At 39.2% G+C, this 20,365-nt stretch overlaps 1 protein-coding gene across 4 annotated transcripts in view; it reads left to right on the top strand.

The window, feature by feature from the left end:
* MTUS1 (microtubule associated scaffold protein 1) overlaps positions 1-20,365 on the top strand; it is a 113,479-nt gene that overhangs the window by 23,165 nt on the left and 69,949 nt on the right. For all 4 annotated transcript variants that reach the window (XM_082758965.1, XM_082758967.1, XM_082758966.1 and 1 more), the window contains exons 2-4: positions 3,869-6,098; positions 7,723-7,912; positions 19,815-19,997. In XM_082758965.1, coding sequence (XP_082615091.1) covers positions 4,044-6,098; positions 7,723-7,912; positions 19,815-19,997 — 2,428 coding nt within the window. In that variant the 5' untranslated portion in view covers positions 3,869-4,043. The remainder of the gene's footprint in view (positions 1-3,868; positions 6,099-7,722; positions 7,913-19,814; positions 19,998-20,365) is intronic.

Genomic DNA, 20,365 nt, shown 5'->3' with positions numbered 1-20,365 from the left:
TAGGAGCATGTTGTACTTGTAATGTTATAAATGTTTGGGTAAAGTTGTTCCAGAAGCTTAACATCCTCTTTTCTAGCACAGACCAAGGCTCATCAGGATGGGAAATAACTCAGGTTACACAGGGAACACTTCTCGCCTGCCTTCCTGCTCGTAGGAGCACACCCTTGACTTTCAGATCTTCCCGCCCCCCCCACCCGCTGTGGTACAGAACATGCCAACATAGCTGCTGGGTTGGCATGAGTGCTAGGACTACGTGGCTGAAAGCACCCAGCTCCAGACGGAGCACCAGGAAAAGCCTAATTGCCTTGTGAGAGTACTGCAAGCTGACTTGCGTTCTTGTAGTAATTTGGAAACTTGCAGCTTGACTTATTTATACTAATTGCTATGGTTTTGGCTCTGATTTACCCAGCACTGAACCAGTCACTGTCTGTCCCCCGTTACTTTTACAGTGCACATGCAAACTGCCCTAGCCTTGTAGATTAGTAGAAGCTGCAAAATCTTGCTCTGAACCCTGTTCTGCATGTTGTAGTGTATTTCTCCTGAATCTGGGGCCACTGGCAGCTGGTCTCTTGTCTTTTTAGAATTTGCTTGCCAAGCTCACTTCCCTTGTTTTCCAAAGCAATGCTTTTATTCCCACAAGCTTTTCCATGTATGTTGAGGAAGGGAAATAACTAGAGGCCTGATAAATAAACTCAAAATGAGTTTAGTAGTAGTATTTAGTTCAGAGAGTTCCCTAAGTCCATTAGTTTGTCAGGACCAATGTATTCTTCGGAAAGAATATTCGTGGGAAGGGCAAATATTTTGTCTGCCTATCTGCTACTGACCACTCATAAAGGAAGTAGTGGCTGTGCATAACGTCATTTGCCCTAGTGTAGCAGATGTAAATAAATGTAAAGAACTTCTTGCCTCCAGGAAGCTTGTAAGCCTGATGAATGTATGTTTTGAACATATGAACCCTGCCTGCAGAGCTACAGAATGTAAGTTTTTGAGGAGTAATGTTAATTTATGTTACAAATTGTTATATGCTCTAGTTAAGCCTTAGAAATGTCTCAGTTTCTGTGAAAGACACTTTTAGACTCTAAATGTGGATACGAAGCAGTATTTGAAGCTGATTTAATGGATTGCTGAAGTGAGAATCAGCTTTGAAATAGTTAAATCAGAAGTATATATTTGTATATGTTGTAGTTAATGGTGGACTGAGCAAACAGAACTATCCGTGCATGTACACATTTGTATATGCAACTTAAACTCACTTGTTGATTTTTCTATTTGGTCTCAAAGCTGCTTTTATTTTTCTTGGAGCTTCTTAAGCATTGATTATACCAAGGTTTACTTAGCTGCATCTCTTGTGTTTCAAATGTTGGTGTCTTAGCAATCCATAAGGTAAGCTAAGATGTCATTCTTTAAATTCTTAAGACCTGAGTCTTGCTAGTTGGCATAGTGGAGTTCCCCATTTTCTGTAGTGTAGAAGCTTTTGAGAGAGGTGAGAATGCTCTTTGCACCTGGGCTAATGCAAAAGCAAAATGGAATTTCAACTTCTTGTTGCATGACGAGGTGAGCAAGCTGCATTGTGTGTTATGGGTTTGTCTCCAAACAAGTAGAAACTAGTTTGTGTGTCAAAACAACGGTGAAAGCAAAGCTTGCAAGCGTTTTTCAGAAGTTGATTCTGTGATTGACTTAAATCAATGGAAAAATATTCAGGAGAGGTTCTTGTCCTGCCTCCAGGGACGACTTTTGCGGACGAACTCTTGAACCTGTCTTACGTTTCATAATGGAGGATTAAAATAAGGGTGCTACAATTGTTCATGCGTCTGTGGGGACTGAATAATACTGGGTATGCAAAGGATCTAGAGCAGCCATAAGGAACTGGGAGAGTTTAAGCAGGAGCTGTCTAGTCCAGCATTTCATCTTCAGTGCCTTTTGTTTTGGAAATGGGGTTGGAGGGAAGCAGAGAGAGGGCTGCTGTCTTATTTTGGTGGCTTGTTTTCCCCCTTCTACGGTCTTTAAGTATCTGTCTCAGACTGAAGGTAAAAAGTTCCATGTAAAGAAAAGGTGGTGGGCTAGACGCAGCTGTGTTTGGTCTGCTGCGAGCACACAACCTCCTGCAGATCTAGAACAGACTTACCTAGAGTGCTGCTTTTATACTCAAGACTTTGTGGGCCCTGCAAAATGGACTCCAGATGTGTGGAGATGTTCAACACCTGCCTAATTTCCTTGTTCTTCAGCTGGGAAAAGCTGCCTTATGACCTTTGTCAATGAATGAGTCTTCATCCTGGTTCCCTTGTGGATCCAGTGAACTGTCCTTCACGATTAGACACTTGCTCTGAGAGAGTCACTTCTTCTGACTGATCTGAATTTCTGCTCCACATCTGCACTGTCTTGCCTACCTTTCCGCTGTGCTCTGGTCTTATTTCTGGTACTAGGGGCTTCTCGTATGGACTCATGTTACAGAGCTCAACTGCTCAAAGCAGTTGGACTGCTTTGGGTGCTTTGTATTTCGTCTCTCAAATCTGTCTCCTTTCTTGGCCTTGTGGTTTTGGTAGGTACATGCAGTCTCAGTGCTTTCTAGGCGCTTGTCCTTATAGGTGCAAGGGCTTTTCTTTAATCTTGTTTTCTTTTTGCCACATCAACCTTCCCCCTGCTCTCCCCTGGAGATCTCTTTCCCTTTCTGTAAGGTTTTAGGTGATGATATGCAGCTCTTCTCTACTGTAGAGGAGCCATCATTGGGATTGTTCCTCCACTTTGCTAGTCTTGTGTCTTCCTTATTGAAAGTGGAGGCTGTTGCTACATAGGAAATTCCTTTCCAGGGACTCTGAAAGTCCTCTGTGCATCTACCTGTTGGTTACTCCAGTAGTGTTGGGGTGTAACCCTAAAGATACCTAGGAATCTCCTTGTCTTCTCTCCAGTTCAGCTCGGGTATCTTTGGAAAACTCCATAAAGACCTTGAGTTGCTTCTGCTGTGCATGCTTCCTCAAAATGCAGGGAGAAAGGCCTTCAACACAGTAGGAAAACACTGGGCTTGTTATTGCTCACTACCATCTCATCGAGGGATGAGCCCTGAAGCTCTCTCTTCACTAGGATTCTTAGTGTTGCTGCTATGTTGTTTCTCTGGTATCTGCTCTAAACATATGCTTACACAGCAGCGTTTTGTCATTATTACAGTTTAGATCCCTCTTAATTTTCTATCTTCATCCAAATTTGTACATAAGAACACATGTATATGTGACCATGCTTGGTCAGACTGAAGATTTGCCAAACTCTGTCCTGCCCCCAGCAGTAACCAGTGCTAAATGCTGAGTGTAAGAACAGGCTAAGTGCACAGCAATTCTTCCCTGGAGTTCTCCACGCTGCTTGCAACTTGTGACCGAGAGGTTCTTCAGTCAGTCTGGTGCTCAGTTTGGGCAGATTTTTCTCTCTAGAATCTTATTTTGAGCCTATGTAAGCTTTTGGCTTCCAAACACTACATGCTTTATGAGGAATCGTGCCCTGTTGTTAGGTACTTGCTGTTGGAAGGGAAAAATGAGCAGGCATTTGAACATCTGGTGTCTCAGCAGGAAGATGGTATCTGGACAGCTGAACCTTTCTTGTTGTTCCTTTGCTTGTATAGAAGCTGAGAATCTAGGAAAGCAGCCCTAAAATCACACTTGATTGCAGAGGACCAAAGAGTTCAAAAGTTGCTTTACACCCACGGGAGGAGAAATGGCTGGAGAAATGAAACTTTTATGGTTATCGTCATTGCAAAAGCCTAACTTCCTAAAGGAAGTTGGTCAAAATGCCTGCACTTGAATCAAGTCACAAGTAATAAGAATGTATAATGTCTTTAAAGTTCTGGTTTGTTTAATAGTTTTTTATTTCTTTTTAATTCTAGAACTCTTGAATCCTCTTGGAAAGTATGAAAACGGAACTGCTTTTTAAATATCTTTTAGGATAGTTGACATGATCCAGGGAAAAGCTTTTTTTTTCTGCGATATTCAGTAGAGTCTGCATTCTCTGGGATCTTAAATAAGCATAAAATGAAAATAGTTTAAAATTTATCCTTCAAAATGAATATTGAAAAGTCAGATGACAAAGCAAAGAATGGCTTGAAGTCTTCCTTACTTATAAGGGATGAAAATGGAAATAATTATGCATGTGACAAAGCTACACCTTCCTCAAACAATTGTGCCACCAAATTGCATGGTAATTCAACTGACCAAAATATAGCAACTAAGCATGAAGATGATACTGTTCTTGAAGATAAGAGTGACTTTGGAAGTATTATTTTAAAACAGCAGCATATTGACACACATCATCTACAGATGATGCCTGGTAAATATAACTGCACGGGAGGTCTCTTGGGAGATACAGATGCTGCATGCAAGTCTTCTGTGACCGGGCAGACCTGTGTGTATCCTTTGAACTGTGACTTGAAAGAAATGGCAAACTTCCTGAAAGATAATGTGGCTGTGGCAGAAATGCAAGATCAGAGTCTTGAACAATGGGTGCCTTACAGTCAGTCCGACTCAAACTGTGCATTACCTCTTCCTGCTTCAGAGCAGAACGTGCAGTCCATGATAAAAGACAGGGTACGCTGCCACCTGAGCACATTGGATGTTACTAGCGTTATAGGTGGAACTGTGGAAACTGATCAAAATGATGATGTGCATCTGAGTGAACACTCTTCTGATGAAGTATTTACAAGAGCGAAACTTGGTGCAATCAGCTCAGAAAAAATCCCGAATTTCTCCTTTACAATAGTGGCTTCAGGAAGCCCAGATGTCTATTCTGAACTTGAAGTACCTTGTCCTGCCTCTGCAGTTGTTGAACACTATTTAGAAAACACTAACAACGTTGATAAAGCACCACAGGAAGCAGAAGCACCATCTGGAAAACTAGCTGCTGGATGTATAGATGCTTGCATGCAAGATCCATGTGTTAATACATACGAAGATCAGCAAGCAAAATCCTCGCAGAATACTGCTGGCTGTGATGAAATTGGGAATTCCACTGCTGAAACATGCAAGGATGGTCCTGTAAATAAGGAGCACCTTTTACCAGTAGATAACGGTGATGGAGAACAAGCATCAAAGAAAAACAGTGAACCCTTAACCAAAGAACAAAGCATCTCTGGAAATGCTGCTTTTCAAGATATGCACAACACCCCTTTTGTGTCTGAAACAACGCCTTGCAGCGTACCAAAACTAAAGAGGGCTGCTTTGCCTGAGCTGAAATGTGAAGCAACTTTTGTGGTCTTCAGTCCTTTGGCTGATGAAAGAGATTCTGCTCTATTTACTTCAACTCCTAAGGAGAAATCAAAAAATACAACTTTTTCTGTTCCAGCTGTGGCAGAACATGGAGACAAGTCTACTAAACTGCAACCAAATGAGGTGTTCATAGGAGTACAAAACAGAAGTCCTTTGCTTAAAGCTAATTCAGGTCAAATTACGGGAAAAACATCGGGCAGGTCTCCTGTTGCATCAACAATAACCAAAGCGAGGAAGTCTGAGATTGTTAGTTTTCCCAAACCTAATTTCAAGAATGTCAAGCCAAAGGTTATGTCTAGGCCTGTGCTGCAGCCAAGAGAGGCTGCACCCTTAAAAAGGTCTCCTCAGTCCCCCCAGCTGTCAGCCACCTCCTCATCCTCACTAGCTGCTTCCCCAAGGCAATTGTCCCCTTCTGTAAAAGTCCTGAAAAGGAAAATAGATCTAGCTAAAGATACTAAAGTGGAATTGCCTGTGAATAAGCCCCATAAGCTACATCTTAACAAACACCTCTTTGCTAGCCAAGTCGTACACGCCACAACACATCCCCGAAACGCTTCCCACAGGGCTTCAAAGACACCTGTGTTGAAGCAGAACCTGGAAGACATTGGCAAGGCAGGCGCTACCACTTCAGCATGCTCCTCGCTCTCTGCCGCGCTTCCAACATGCATAGAGGGCTCCAAGGAGATGCGGAGCGATAAAATGGAAAGTTCAAACTTGTTAATGCAGCCCTCTGCTGAAAACATCCACCCGATGGGAGGTGAAAAGGAGCAAAACGACAACATGGGAATTCTTCCGGAAGCACCGTTGTTGAAAGATGTGGCAAATGAAACATTTGACCTGTGCTCTGTTCCTGTGGTAAGCTTTTAAAATTCAATTATTTGATGATATGTTTTGTACGTTTGGAAAAAAAAAAAAAAAAGAAGGGGAGGTCTGCATTGCACAGTGCTGAATGGGAACTGAGGGATGGGTTTTGTGTCTGCAACAGCAGTTGTAACATTGATTTCTGGGCTGAAATACCTTCCTGCTAAAAGGAGAGAAGAAATACAAATTTTTACAAACTGCTGAACTTCTATCTAAACAGTAAGCTCTTGACTATTAAGTGGCTTACTTTAAGTGCTTTTTAGTGTCTGTAGCCTTCGTTTTCTTCCATAGTATAAAAAGCTTTACATGAAGTCTCAGTAATGCAAAGCTGTCAGTAAGATTTCTAGTAAAAGCACACATCTAAATTACAGTCTAGCTAGTAAAATCACGTAGTGTTACTTGTTAAGATTTCTACAAATATAACTTCTAATATAACTTTTATCAAGATAATTCTAGTGGTACTGTAATTTTAGGTAGATCTTAGAGATAAATTACTGTTTGCAGTAATATTTTTTCTTTCAAAGCATATTTTAATTCTAAAACATACTTCTAAAATTTACGCATAGAAATGTCTGTATATATTAACAACATCATGTAACACAAAACCCCACGACCAACAATTTGGTGAAGCATTTTTAACTTCTTAATTTCACTGTCTGATTTGAATAATTTGGGAGTTCGTTTATTTGAGTAATAATGGGACTCATTAGAATAGTTGGAGTAGCCTGGATCCACTCTTCATGCAGAAGGTGGATGCCTTTTTTCGGGCAGTCGGCCAACTGGAAGGTGCGAACTTCCTGGCCGGAAGGTATGTGTGCACGACGGGTTGGGAAACATTTTCAGGCAAGTCAGCTACCTGTCAGGAGCAATGTGCTGCTTTCAAATACCTTGGAAAGAGGTTTCAAAGAAAAGGAATTGTAGGAAAGAAAGGAAGAGCTTTGGGGTTGGGTTGGCAAAAATCTCTTTACTCAATGTAATGTAGGAAGGGTATGGTACAGTTAATGATATATAAGAATTCTGTATAAAAGGTAGAGGTAGGAGAAAACAACCTATAAACCAGTTGTTTTAAACTTGTCCTGAATTGATAGTTTTTGGCACCTGAATGTGAAAGGGTTTACATGTTCCTCTGCCCAGACTTAAGATCTAGGCCAGGAAACCTGTGACAGGGGCTGGGAAGTTTTGGGTTGTACGTGACAACTAACATTTTAGTGCATTAACTTGTGTAGATACTTGGTAAAGAGTTCGTCTTGAGATTAGGTACAGTCATACAGTCAAATGGCTCAATTAAAGCTTGGAGGGGCAAGGAAGGAAGAAAGTGACATTAAATAGCCTCTGTAACAGCTTTAACATGTTGGTCATTATCAGTGACTATCTTCAAACTTGTAGTTTTGTGTCACTGGAAGCCATTTAAGAGAGTCGTTGAAGTTCTGAAGCATAGGTGATGTTGTTGACTGCTTCTTTGGTGGACCGTGTAGCAGCAAACAGCTAAGCACGCCCCTTACCTGTGGGGTCAGTTTTTCATTACAGATGTTAGAAAGGGAAACAGCTTCTCATAGTGGTCATGTTTTGTGTTTTTTTTGTTTTGTTTTGTTTTTTTGGTTTGTTTGTTTTAAAACAGATGTCTTCTGCGAAAGATGGGACAGCAGAAGGGAAAAATACACCAAAGAAAGTCCCAGTCATGCCACGAGCTGTATCAGCATCCAAGGTTAAAATGGTGCCCTCCGTGTTGAAGAGAGGAAGTGAAAACAAAAATACCTGCACAGTTAAAGCACCTTCTCAGAAAGGAACTGTTCTATCATCAAGCTCTGGTAAGACAATTTTTGACTGGAATGCTACCACTCTGACAGTTTCTTAAAGTTAAGACATTACATGCAATCTTTGTTTTGTTTTTGTGTTGGAATGGATCTGCTTTTTTGGTGTTAAATGTGATTCTATCTAAATTGCTGCTTTGAGGCTTAAAAGAAAGGTAGGTTCTACCTAATCATCTTAAAATCTCATCTTTTAAGGAGTGTGTTTAGGGGTGTGTGGTTCTATTAGAAGAAACAGTATTTAAACATTATTTGTAGTTTGTTTATATACCAAAACTTAGTGGAAGTACAACTGAAATTCCTCAAAAGCTATGAAAGTGAAAAGGAGATAATATAGAGCTCAGGCACAAAGCTTTTACAATAAGCAACTGTATGCTATTCCAAGGGGAAGGAGCCCTATTTCAGGATGTAACATTTACCAAAATTAGGTTGGACAAAGTATCTGTACAGTTTCTAGGAAGGGTAGAACGTGATTAGCAGCTCAAACAGTAGTCTCCAATTAAGCTCAGACTGATTTATACTGAGGTGGGAAAAAATCTCAAAATTACTCTGTAGGCTGCTGTTCAGATCTGGTGACTGCAAACTACATTCTGTAATTGCACTGTAGAGATTCAGAAATGCTCTTGTAAATTATGTGCTTTTTAAAAAAAACAAGTGTGGCAATATATCTAATTGCAAAGGTAGCCTGGCTATAAATGACTACACTACAAGACACTGTAATTTGAAAAGTGTGCACACCCAGTTATACCCAGCAAAACCTGTTTTTTACCCACCCAATCCAAGATTATACAAGAGTCCAAAATACTCCCCTTAATTACATACAGGTGGTGAAATATGATAAAATCTGTATCTATCGTACTTTATGGGATAAGTCTCTCAAACAAAGTGGATTTAGTTCATTCTCTGATTTAAGCCTTGCTGATGTGAAGGCTTTGCTTAGTGAGCTAGGTACCTGTAAGTCACCGAGTTTTTGGAAGACTTGTGGCCACTCTTAGAATCTCAGTTTATAGTTCTATCTGTAACCATAGTATTAGAAGAAATGAGATGGGTATAGGTATATTTTTGTCCCTTAGGTTGCTAATCCAGAGCAGCTTTATGACACCATTGCTGTACATGTAAATATGTGAAGAACGGCTGGTTTTAAGTATGACTTCTGCTTCTGAAAGTACACCTGTTTATTTTTTAATGAAGGGGGGACTTGTGCTATTGGTAATGAAAACTTTTTCTCCCCGAGTTTCATTAGCTAAAGAATGTCTCTCTGTAGCTCACTGTATCTTAGAATTGCAGTATTCAGTAGAGTACCTTCCAAGTTTTTCCTGTTGGAAACTGTCTCATTAAGATGAAAGCATTAAGCAGCACTACAATATTTCAGACTTGTGCATTATGATCAGAAAAGACTGGAACCTCAGTGTCACTCATAAGGGTAATTTTTCTTTGATATTCTTTCCTATCCCCCTGCCAATGCTCACAGCTCATAGCACGTATCGTCCTTAATTTTGCTCATGCTGTGTTTTGGTGCTGCAAAGTTGGATTTGATGCATTAAATTGTATCAGGTTAACTTGCCATGTCAAGGAAACTTCCCTTGTCAAATTCTTAACTGTTTTTTCTTGCTTTCTGGTAAACATGGTACTGGTAGAAATCAAATGAGGCAAGCAGCGGTGGGGGAAGTATGGATGAGGAGAGGAAAGAGTTGCTTGGTTTTGCTATCAAAGCTCTGCTGTGTTACCAGGCCTTTCAGGTGATCAGGCCTTTCAAGATACCTTTCAGGTGAAACCCTGCCCACAGATGTGTACCTCCATTCATTTTTTAATTTTTTTTGAGGTAAAACCATACAGACACTTACTGTGGCCAAGAGGTAGCTTGTAAATGAAACAATTCCCTGTTAGTTTAGCTTGATGTAGGGAACAACGATTTATCCAAGTTCAAGCTATTTGAACACCCCAGTATTAAACTTGTACCTTGGTAATATTTCAGCAGCACAGATAAATAGCTTTGCAGTTGTTTGCTGTCAGGCTTTCTTCAGGCTATAGCCAGGCTAGCTAAATCCAGGATGGAAAGGACTTCTGGAGGTCACCTAGCACAGCTTCCACTGCCTGTAACTGGATCGGCACTGCATTCAGACAAGGTTGTTCTGGAGTTTGTCAAGTTGAGTCTTAAATGTATGAATCCTAGCAACTTGGTTCAGCTAATTCTTAACCAGTTGCTGGGTGTATTTGGATAGCAGGGCAGGAAAATGTGCTCTGTAGTGAGTCCATGGAATGCTTTGAACAAGAGAAGTGATGGTGTAGCTCACCTGTATCTCACATGTCATCTTACGTTTATGGTGGGGGAGAGTAGCAGTCAGTCTGTCCAAAATGTATTTGTGTGTATTATTCTCAGAATAATAAAGAGCTTGTGAGCGATAGATTGTCATTTTGACTGGGAAGCAGGAAACTCCCCTACTACCAAGAAATAAAAGAAAAAAATGCCACCTGTAATATGCCAATTTTAAGATCCTCCTTACTTGGCAGGAGTTGACATTTTGGTATTTTTTTCCACTTGTGAATAAAATGAACCTTTTGGAGGTAGCATAGTAAACCAGTAGGAAACGTGTTCTAGGGAAATTGCCTGATCCTTTCCCGGACAGGAGACAGTAGAGGGGAAAACTCATGTTCCAAGCATTATATATTTTGGGGGTTATTTGAAGAGCACGTTAAGCTAGAAATAATTTTAATGACATTTTCCAAAATGGTTGATGACTACTGTTCACCCATATTAGTGCATCTTGACCGGAATTTTGAATCTTTGATGAATTAGAAATTGGTTCTTGTTTCTGTTGGTAAAAACACATACAAAAATTGAAGACACAGAATGAAGCGTTGGAGTCCCTTGGTTCTTACTGGAGGGCGTGGGTAATTTCAGAGCCTTCATTTAGGACTTTGAATCAGCCAGAAATGAAAGCAACTATTGTTTTCATTCCCAGCAAAAGCACACAGCCTTCTAATTGGATATCCATAACCACCACAGTGGTAGAGTAATATCCCACTAATAGTCAGGGTAGTAGGGTTTGGGAAAAGTTAGGTCTGTCTTTGACTTGAAGAGAGGTCTGGGGAGACTGGAGAAGCCAAGGAGCTTTGGTGTCCCATGGAAGGTCACTTCAAATTGTACTGCCAGCTGCTGTGAGCAAATGCATGTGAAGCACTGTGACAGTCTGAGTTCTAGACCTAAAGCATAAATGTCTAGCACTGCATTTTATTCTCTTAGTGCTGACTACATCGACCAGTAAGTTTGTAAAGGAATGGAGCTTTACCTGCACATATTCTGATTTTCTTCACCTGTATTTCTTCCTTGTAATTATAACATGGCTTTCAATTATTTCCCATTGTATGAAACCTTACGTTGTTGTTGATGTCTTAGCTATGAGAGCTTTGTCATGCCTTATGCATAATTGGAACTATCTGGGGATATCAGAAGTATTTTTCCATTTACTGTTAGACTTCCATTCCAGAAATGAATGAAAGATGTGTAAATCACCGTTGTAACCAAATTCTTTTGTCTACTTTTCTAAAGTGTAGGTTGTGATCTGACATTTATTTCTGATGCTTTAGGTACTGTTTTTTCTCTGATTTTATGTCAGTTCTGATTAGCAGAACTATTGTCCCGTTGTTTAGTTATCTTTTGCATGGATGTAATCCAGTGCTACTGCTTCTTCCTCTCTTGCTGCTTCTCTTTCTCCTCTTGCTTTTCATAGCATTTAACTAGCATAATGAAAGCTTGGGTAAAGAGAAGCTCAACATTGTGAATTCTATTTTTCCTTGAAGATCTTGGACAAATGAGTCCTTCTGAAAAGTTGGTCATCCTGAAAGATTTTCTGAAGTGCTGCAAGTAGAGAAAATAATTCCCCGTGTGCTATAGCAGAAGTACTTAAGTCGCATTAAACCACAGAAAGTTTTAGTGATACTTTGAAATACTGATTTGCTTGTTACTTTATAATTACTAAATTCCTTCTATTGAATTTTTGGCTTGATCTTACACTTAGATGTGTAATTCAGAGAAGCTTCCAAGTTAAAACTAGAACAGGCTATAACACATTAAGACTGCTGCCATTTATTGCACAAAGCAGAGCTTTTCAGATAGAAAATTGAAACCAAATGGCTTCAGTGGTTTTTTATGCAGCTGGCAACATGGATATGAACTTGGTAATTCAGAACTTTTTGGTATAGCCTTTCACAATACTAGCGAGGCAGAACCAAAACAACTTAGTTTCAGAAAGCATTCCCGCAGTCCCTGAATTTCTTTTCTGACACTGAACCAGGAAATAAACCAAACATAGTTACTGCAAATTACTTTTCAGCTTTATCATTCCTGCTATCTACCATCTGACTTGAAGTTGTATTGACATGCCTCCAAGGGGAAACAAAATATTTTAAAAAGCAAACATAACTTCCAGGTTCTCTGCCCTGAAACCCTTGGGACTTTCTCAAAATGCTGGTACTGGGGAGTTAACTTGTAAAGGTATCCATATACTTTCCATGAGTAAATCTGCAAATAACATTTAAGATGTGGCTACAGCCACTCTTTCTTTATGCTTCCCTCCATCCTCCCGCCTCCAAACAGTCAGCCTCTTTTTATGGATCTTAAAAGCAGGTTCCCTGTACACTAGCTTGAACAAGATCATCATTTGTCCAGTTTAATTGGTCCCTTCTTCTTTCTTTAATATGTGTGGTGCTCCATTATGGTAATTAAAGTCTGTGTAAAATGAACTTAAAACTCCCATATCCTCCTTTGAAAGTGTGGGAAGGGGGAAACTAATACATGGGTTTCTGTGGAGTATAAGATGTGTCTGTAGTATCACGTGAAGCTTGCCTCTGTCTGAGCTCAGTGTTATCCAGCCAGAGCCTGCTAACAGAGGGGACCTTGGGGAATCCTTGCTGCTGGAAGGACAATGCCGTGACATGTCCATGGGGAGAAACTTGGTTTGTCTATAGCAGGCTTCTAAATGACATGACCTGCCTTGTGTTTTTTCACAAACTGAGCAGGTGACTTCTCAGAGCCATTCTGCTTGTTCCTTTTCTTTGAGCTTACTCTTCTGTAAGTGATGTGGGGAAGAAGGTATCTGGTTTGATAGAGAAATCTTGTCTATAATAATAGTCTTTGGTCATCTTCGCCCAGAGAGTCCTGCTGCATGGTGACTACATCTCATTAACCAGCTATCTCCTAATTTTCAGTATAAAGTGGCTGAAAACTTTAATGGACTTGAAGGGACCTTTTCCAGCTGATCAATGCATGAGAGGTTAGGAAGCAGCATTAGTTGTGAGGGCTTAGAAGGTAATACCTGCAAGATTCCTGCCTTTTGTAATCCCATTGCTTGAGATGGGCTTTTCTACTGTTTCCTTTCCACTTTGCCCTCCATTCCTGATCATCCTCAACAGGAATGGTTTGCTGGAAGCTGCCCAATGCAGCGTATATCCTCACACCAGTATTGATCTCTAAGCCTCTGCTGCAAGTGTTGGTTGTTCATGTACAGAATGGTTGGTTCTCATTTTGAGGCCCAAAAAGAGACGTAAAATGATGTAATCTGAAGTACACACAATCGATTTCCTTTAGTTTTGACTATGTACACTAGTGGAAAAGCTTGCTATAATTTCTGTATTTATTTCATTTCCTTATATTTCATGAACAAGGTGCTCTCTTACTGTGCAGTAAATGTTATTAATACTTTATAAGCCTTATATAGGATTCAGCATAAAAACACCCATTTTGTTATTTCCTAGTTTTAAATCAAATGGTTTATGAGAAATGAGCAGAAACGGAAGGTTTTTTTGGCTTTGAAGTAATGTGGGACCCGTTAAAACAAATAACTTACAAACAGGTTGACTGATTTATTTCTGGCTTAGTAGTCCTAGAGATGGTGCTTTGAGGTTTGTTTGTTTTGGGGAGCAGGAGAAGAAGTGATGGCAAATTTTGAGGATAAACTTAAATGATCTTTATTCCAAAGATTGATATTTCCAGTATTCTGTTGAATGCATTACACATCTTTTAACTTCAAGATTCAAAAGGGAGCATTTCTTCTTGTCAGCTTTGTTTCTGGTGCCAGAGTGACCATACATAAGGAGTTAAGTTTTCACATAAGTTCCCAGGCTTTTTACACATAACTTGTGACTAGCCACGTTGGGATTTTAATGAGTTATACCTGTAGCGAGAAACATGATCATACCTGCAGAGACTGATACTACCAGTCCACATGTGAAGGCTGTCAGAAATATGTATGTATCTATAAGAATATTCTCCTCTAGGAGTAAGGTGTGCACCAGTTCCCTGCAGGGGAATTTCTAGGTACCTAGTCATTTACTTGCAAGGACATGCTGAGGTGTCTTCAAATAATTCTTCACCTTTACTGGTTAGTTCTGAATTCTCTCTGGGTGGGGTAAAGGAGGAAAGAAACAGAAATCCTTGTCATCCTGAAGAAAATTGTATTTACATTTTGCTGCAGTGAGGTTCGTTCTCATGCAAGGTATGTTCTATGTAATTCCTGCAATAGAAAATTTAAAATATTTATAAATAATGTAGATTTTTTTTTTTAAATTTTAAATTATCAACAAATGTTTGGTGCATAACACTAAGGGGTTTATGATACAGACAGATGGAAAATAATGAAAAGCATGATTGGTTGTGGTTGGTGGCTTTCTTTTGGCTCAGATTTCTTCATATTATATTGCTTTGACTCTTCCCTGTGCCCATTACTACTAAACAGATGAAAATTTCCAAAAACTGCTAGTTGTTTGTTTTTTGCTTAAATTGGGATGCAAACAACTTACGGCAGTCTCCTGGTACAGCTGAAATGGGCAAGTCTTGCCACCACCATACAGTTGCCTTTGGAAGCTGGCATAAAATGAACTGTTTGGAGGCTGGTTTTGCCTGTGGTTATAAGAGATGACAGTGCAACTGCATGGATATGGTCTTTAGTGGGTCTTCTCTAGTTTAGTCTATAAAAATAAAACCTAAAAAAAACTAAAATTGAGTGAGTATAGCAGGTAGTGAGATGGCAAACAATTCTGAAGTTGTGAAGTGCTTGAGAGGGTGAAAAGGATTGGTTTTATTATCAGTTAACAACAGCAAAATGCTTTACAGCACTAAGGATTGCTTTTCAGTTTCACTCTGAGATTTTTGGGCTGCAAGGGGAGAAACATGTGAATACCCATGTGACTGCTGGCAGCCCAGTTTTGGTTTTGGCACAAACTTGTTTCTGGCTCATTGGTATCTGTGCCAAAAAGGAGCACATTCCTGGTGATTAGCGATGGAGGGAACAACACTGTGGGAGTCTACATCAGATAGGGAAGTGGGTCTTGCCTTAATGTGTGAACTGTTCTCTGATCAGTTGTTATCCCCTAAACAAATAAATCTCTCTAATATAAATATTTGAAGACCTAGCACGAACTTAACGTTCCCTGTCTTCGTGTTTGTGTTTAGCAGCTGCAGTATTACTAGCCATATAACATAGCTGTCTTCTACCTTCTCTTTCGGTAGTAGCTTGATGCTTTCAAAGGGGGAGAGAACTAAAAAGATATTTCTACCAGTAGAAAATACACTACACTACTAAAGTACGCTATAACTAGCTTTTATTCCTCAAAGGAACACTGACTGGTGTATAACAATATAACTAATATTGCTGAATGGCTGATGAATCTTACAGCTGTTGCTGCTACTTTGCAGTGTTCAAAAAAATCACAAACACTCATATCTATCTAAAGATCAGTCTACTGCAATGGAAACAACAGCAAAGTCCAATTTGTCTTTGCATGATTTATTTGTGCCTATCAATAGACACCCCAAAAAATAGTGTTCTCTTAAAGATTTATTCCCCTTGCTTTGCAAAACACTTGTACCATAGACTTAAACTGTTTAAGTTTATGAAGCATAAAATAATTTTTGAAAGCTGAAGTGTTTAGCACTTTTGAAATAGACCTCTCTGGATTTTTATACTTGTAGAAGAAAAGTCAGAAAAGCATAAGACAAAAGTCTAAAATTTAATGTATTTAGATAATATGGCAATGAAAACCCAGAACTAACTGATGTTATCAGCTTTAGCATTAAAAAACAAAAGCAAAAAGAAAAACCCTCTGAAAACCTGTTGTGAACTAAGTCTGCCTTAAGTTTCTGTTTGGGAAAGGCTTCTGACCATTCATTTCCAAGTGTCGCATAGCTCCCTGAATGCTATCTGCTGTATGCTCAGTTACGGATCTGAGATGGGTCAGTATGGTTTGAAACAGTGAATACTAAATCTCAGAACTGGTAAATGCATATTTACCTTTAAAATCTGCCTGTTGTGACTGTTGTCCCAAGCTACTCACTACAAGCATGTGTTCATTTTCTTGACGTGATTTTTTTTAGGCTCCAGCACTATTTAAAGGAAGTCTTAATTTATTCTGAACAATAACCACCTATGTAGGATTCATATGAGAGCATTGCTATTTGAGTAAAGATGTGAAATCCAATTTCAGAACTACTTGAAAAATGGGCTATGTTCCTTCTTATTTCCATTCTAGTACAAAACCACTTTACCATACTTGATATCACGTAGTTGTTGCGTAGAGATTTTTTTTTTTCTAAATAATTGCCAGTTTATTATTTCACTGTAGAGGAATGTGATATTTTTAGTGTTCTACTTCAATGACTAGATTAAATAACTGATGAAAGCCAGCTACTTTGATGATACTGCTTGTTGTCTTTATCATAATGGTTCACTAAATATCCTGCTTTTGTGTGTGTTTCCAGTACTTCTGTTTATAAACCATATCTTACTGTCTTCATCTTCAAAACCTTTTCATTTAATTCTGTGCTACTCCTTGCTTAGGGAATGGTACTTTTTAAGCTACTTTCTTAAAAACATTGTTATAGTTTGAAATAACACCTAGAGTAACTGCTAAATGATCTTGTGTCATGACTTAAATTCTTCAAGGACAGCTTTTGAAAAATGTATTTGTGTGCTTGAGTACTTATTTTAACAGAAGCCTTATAGGAAAGCAACAAGCAGCAAAACCAAGGAGAAAACAAAGGTCGTCTGTTTGACTTGCTTCTGAAGCTGGACATCGTAGAGCTGGCTGTGCTCACTTGAAGGCGTTTGAGTTCACAGCTGGTTTAGAGCACTGCCACATTCCAGCTTCAGCAAAGAAGCTGAGCTGGCTGGAAATCATTTTTTATATATGGAACATGCTGTACAGGAGGAGACTGAGCATTCTCACATGCTTGCCTCTATCCCTCTTGAGTGAAAATCACTGTACAGAAAACAGGATTTCTTTCCTGTGTCTTTTGAAGTGGATGAATTTAGAGCCTGTCACTATAGCAATTGGGCATGCCGCCCTCACCTTTAAACCATAAAATGCAGCTTAGCAGCAGCATTTCTTCCAAAAGGTACAAATGTAAAAATGTAAACCTTTAACATATTGGAGTCAGACAAACCTAACCTGCAGTGTTTGTGCAGCAGCCTTTTTGTGTTTGTTTTGTTTTAGGGGTGGTGACAGTCAGGAGGGATTGGTTGTGTAGTTTAATTTTTACCTTATTTCACTAAGAGGCTATTTAGAAAAGGAATTTTTGACGGGACTGGATTAGTTAGTTTTCTGGTATGTTGATCCATTAATGGAATAAGCTGCTGTTTCTGTGCAAAGTTTGAAAGCTGTCAGACTTGTTCTGTGATGTAGTGAAATGGTTTATTTTTTAATTGTATGTTTATTTTTTCATCAAATGAATGATTTCAGAGTTGTTGCCTGGAGCGCTGGTTCAGAGGTGACTTCCGTGAGGGTGAGCTCAAGGTTCATGCTGTGCTCATACCATCAAAAAGGGTCGGATGCTCTGTGGCAAATTGGATGTAATCAAATGTCTTTTGTAATAAATTACACGGAATTCTAGAATATGGCTGATAATTTTGTCTCATATTTAATACCAGGCTATTGTGGCTAAAGCCATATACCGCATCACAGTTCTTCATAGTAACGCCAAACAAGTAGTAGAAGTGCAGATCTTAAGGGAGGTCTGGTGTAAAGTATGTTTAATGACTCACTGATGCTTGTCTGTCCTTCTCAGTGACCGGTATCACATAAGATCTTATTGTATCTTTAGCCTATATTGTAGATAGGGTTTCTCTCTTTATTACTGGGTGGAACAGCAGGGGATAGCACGGGTGCATCTTCCTTTACTGGTGCTGTTCAGCCTTTTGTGTACTTGACAGAGGATGTTTCCAGACGTTACCTAATCCTGTCACACCACCTACTGTTGAAATGCAGACATTAGGCGTAAGTGCTTCTGTTGCCTAAATCTTCTTGTAATCCCCTTCGTGCCACTCTTTCTAGGTCTTGGTGCAAACTGATGGTTTCTTAATCATTGGTGTTCCAGAGTAGAGTCTCTGTAGCAAAACTGATGTTGAATAAAGTGGAATTACTAGCTAATTTTGTCATGTTTCAACTCTCTCTCATAGTTTAAGCATAATTGAAATAGGGTTATAGTGGCAAGAATAAAGGAAAGAGTATTGTATTTAAAGAGAAGATTGAGTATTCAAAGTAAGACCTGAAATGCTGTAATAATCTCTTCTTGAGTAAGATGAGCAATGTCTGTCAAACTTGAAAATGGCAATAATGTCAGAAGTCAAGATATTTTGTATATTAGATTTTTGTATATGAATAATACCTAAGTCTGTCTGTCTTGTCTCTGTTCTTGTTTCTGTACAAGAACTATGACAGCTTTTCCATGGTTATTTGGAGTACTATATAAAGACATTGGCATCTAAATTTTAAGTCAGAGCCGATATTAGTCAACTCAGTGCTTGCAAGACAAGCCTGTGTATACATAATTTCTTTTGGACCTTTGTAGTTTCAGTCTGGGTGTATGCTTTTCAGGAATAAATGAAGTGAAATAAATCAGCTACACTTTCAGGAAGAAAATTTTAGTTCAGTTCGTTAGTAGTACAAAAGCCAGCTCCTGTCTGAAGATGGCACACTTCTCAACTTAAATAGGTTGATTAATTTAGCTATTGGGCATTTGTATTCAAGAGCTAAAATGCAAACAGCAATTAATGCAAAAATGTGTCTGCAGCAGTTGGCCATTGAGAACTTGGTTCCAGGGAGTGCTGTTCAACTAGTTTTGCAGAACTAGTCGGTTTTAAAGTATATTTATGTGCATACAGCACAATCTGATACTCTTGTAAAGCAAACTATCTTTTAGCACTCTGACAGTGCTCTGTCAAAGGGGAAAAAATCATTTCTATGTTTGGAGGTGGAAAGAAACAAAAGAATCTTTCTTCGATCATCTTTGAGCCAGAGATAATATTTTATGGGATTGCCAGTACAGCTAACCATAGTACACAGAGGTATATGTTCAACATGAATGCAAGAAAAACTTCTATGTGCATGAAAATGTCAACCTTGAAGGCCAGTCTATATAGAATTTGATTTAGTCCTGAGTTGAACATGCAGGTAAAATTGAATTCTTATGTCTTTAGAACAGTTTTGCTGATTTACAGCATTTTTATTTTTTTTCCTCAAGGAAATAGGGTGACAGAGCACTGGGAGAGGTTGCCCAGGGAGGTTGTGTAGTTTCCTTCTTTGGAGATGCTCAAAACCCACCTGGATGCTATCCTATACAACATGCTCTAGTTGACCCTGCTTGTCAGGGGGGTTGGATCAGATAATGTCCAGAGGTCCCTTCCAACCCCTACAGTTCTGTGATTCTGTGAAGGAGCTTAAAAACTAGAAGGCATTGCTTTTATTTACCATGTAAATATGGATTAATTATGTCTTCTTTGCATATAATTTTTAATATACATAAATATTTCTTTTTGTAGGCATATATGTAGAAGAGGCAACTGCTTAAGCTTCTTTTCAGTTTTGTTTTGTTCTTCTCACCTTTCCCCCAACTCCTTCCCCCTGACAGGTGTAGGATCTTCACCAAGAGAGAAGCATGTCTCCATGAAAAATTCTTCAGCCTTCTGGGCTAGCTCTAGTAAACCTCTACCCAAATCTAAAGTGCCTGTCAAAAGATCAGTGCTGGAGAGGACACCTAGCATCTCATCGCTCAGCAGCACTCAGAGTGAGAGAAGTCTTTTCAGCAGTAATTGTAAGTAGCTGTCAGTGTAATGAGTTGTAATTGTTACCCAGCAATAACTGCGTTGAAAAATCCCATTGAAAGAAATCCTGAATTAATTCTCATCTTACTTCTATTTGCTTCTTCCATTTACTTCTTACTTCTTATTACTTCTGGACCTTACTCTTTTTGCCCCTTAGCTTACAACTTTCCTTCTGCAGACATGTCATCTGAAGGAACTTTGAGCCTTGGATTTTTATTTGTTGAACAGAGATATCAGTACAGCTCTTCTTCCACCATGAAATGTCACAAAACTAGCAGGTGTTCCCGAGTGGAAGTTTCCTTGTATTTACATATAGTTTCATACTTGTCAGAATATTTGGAACAGCACATTACAGGTT

This window comes from Aythya marila (assembly GCF_965140915.1).
Source record: "Aythya marila genome assembly, chromosome: 4".
Lineage (NCBI taxonomy): Eukaryota > Metazoa > Chordata > Aves > Anseriformes > Anatidae > Aythya > Aythya marila.
This window is presented reverse-complemented; position numbering and strand designations above follow the sequence as displayed.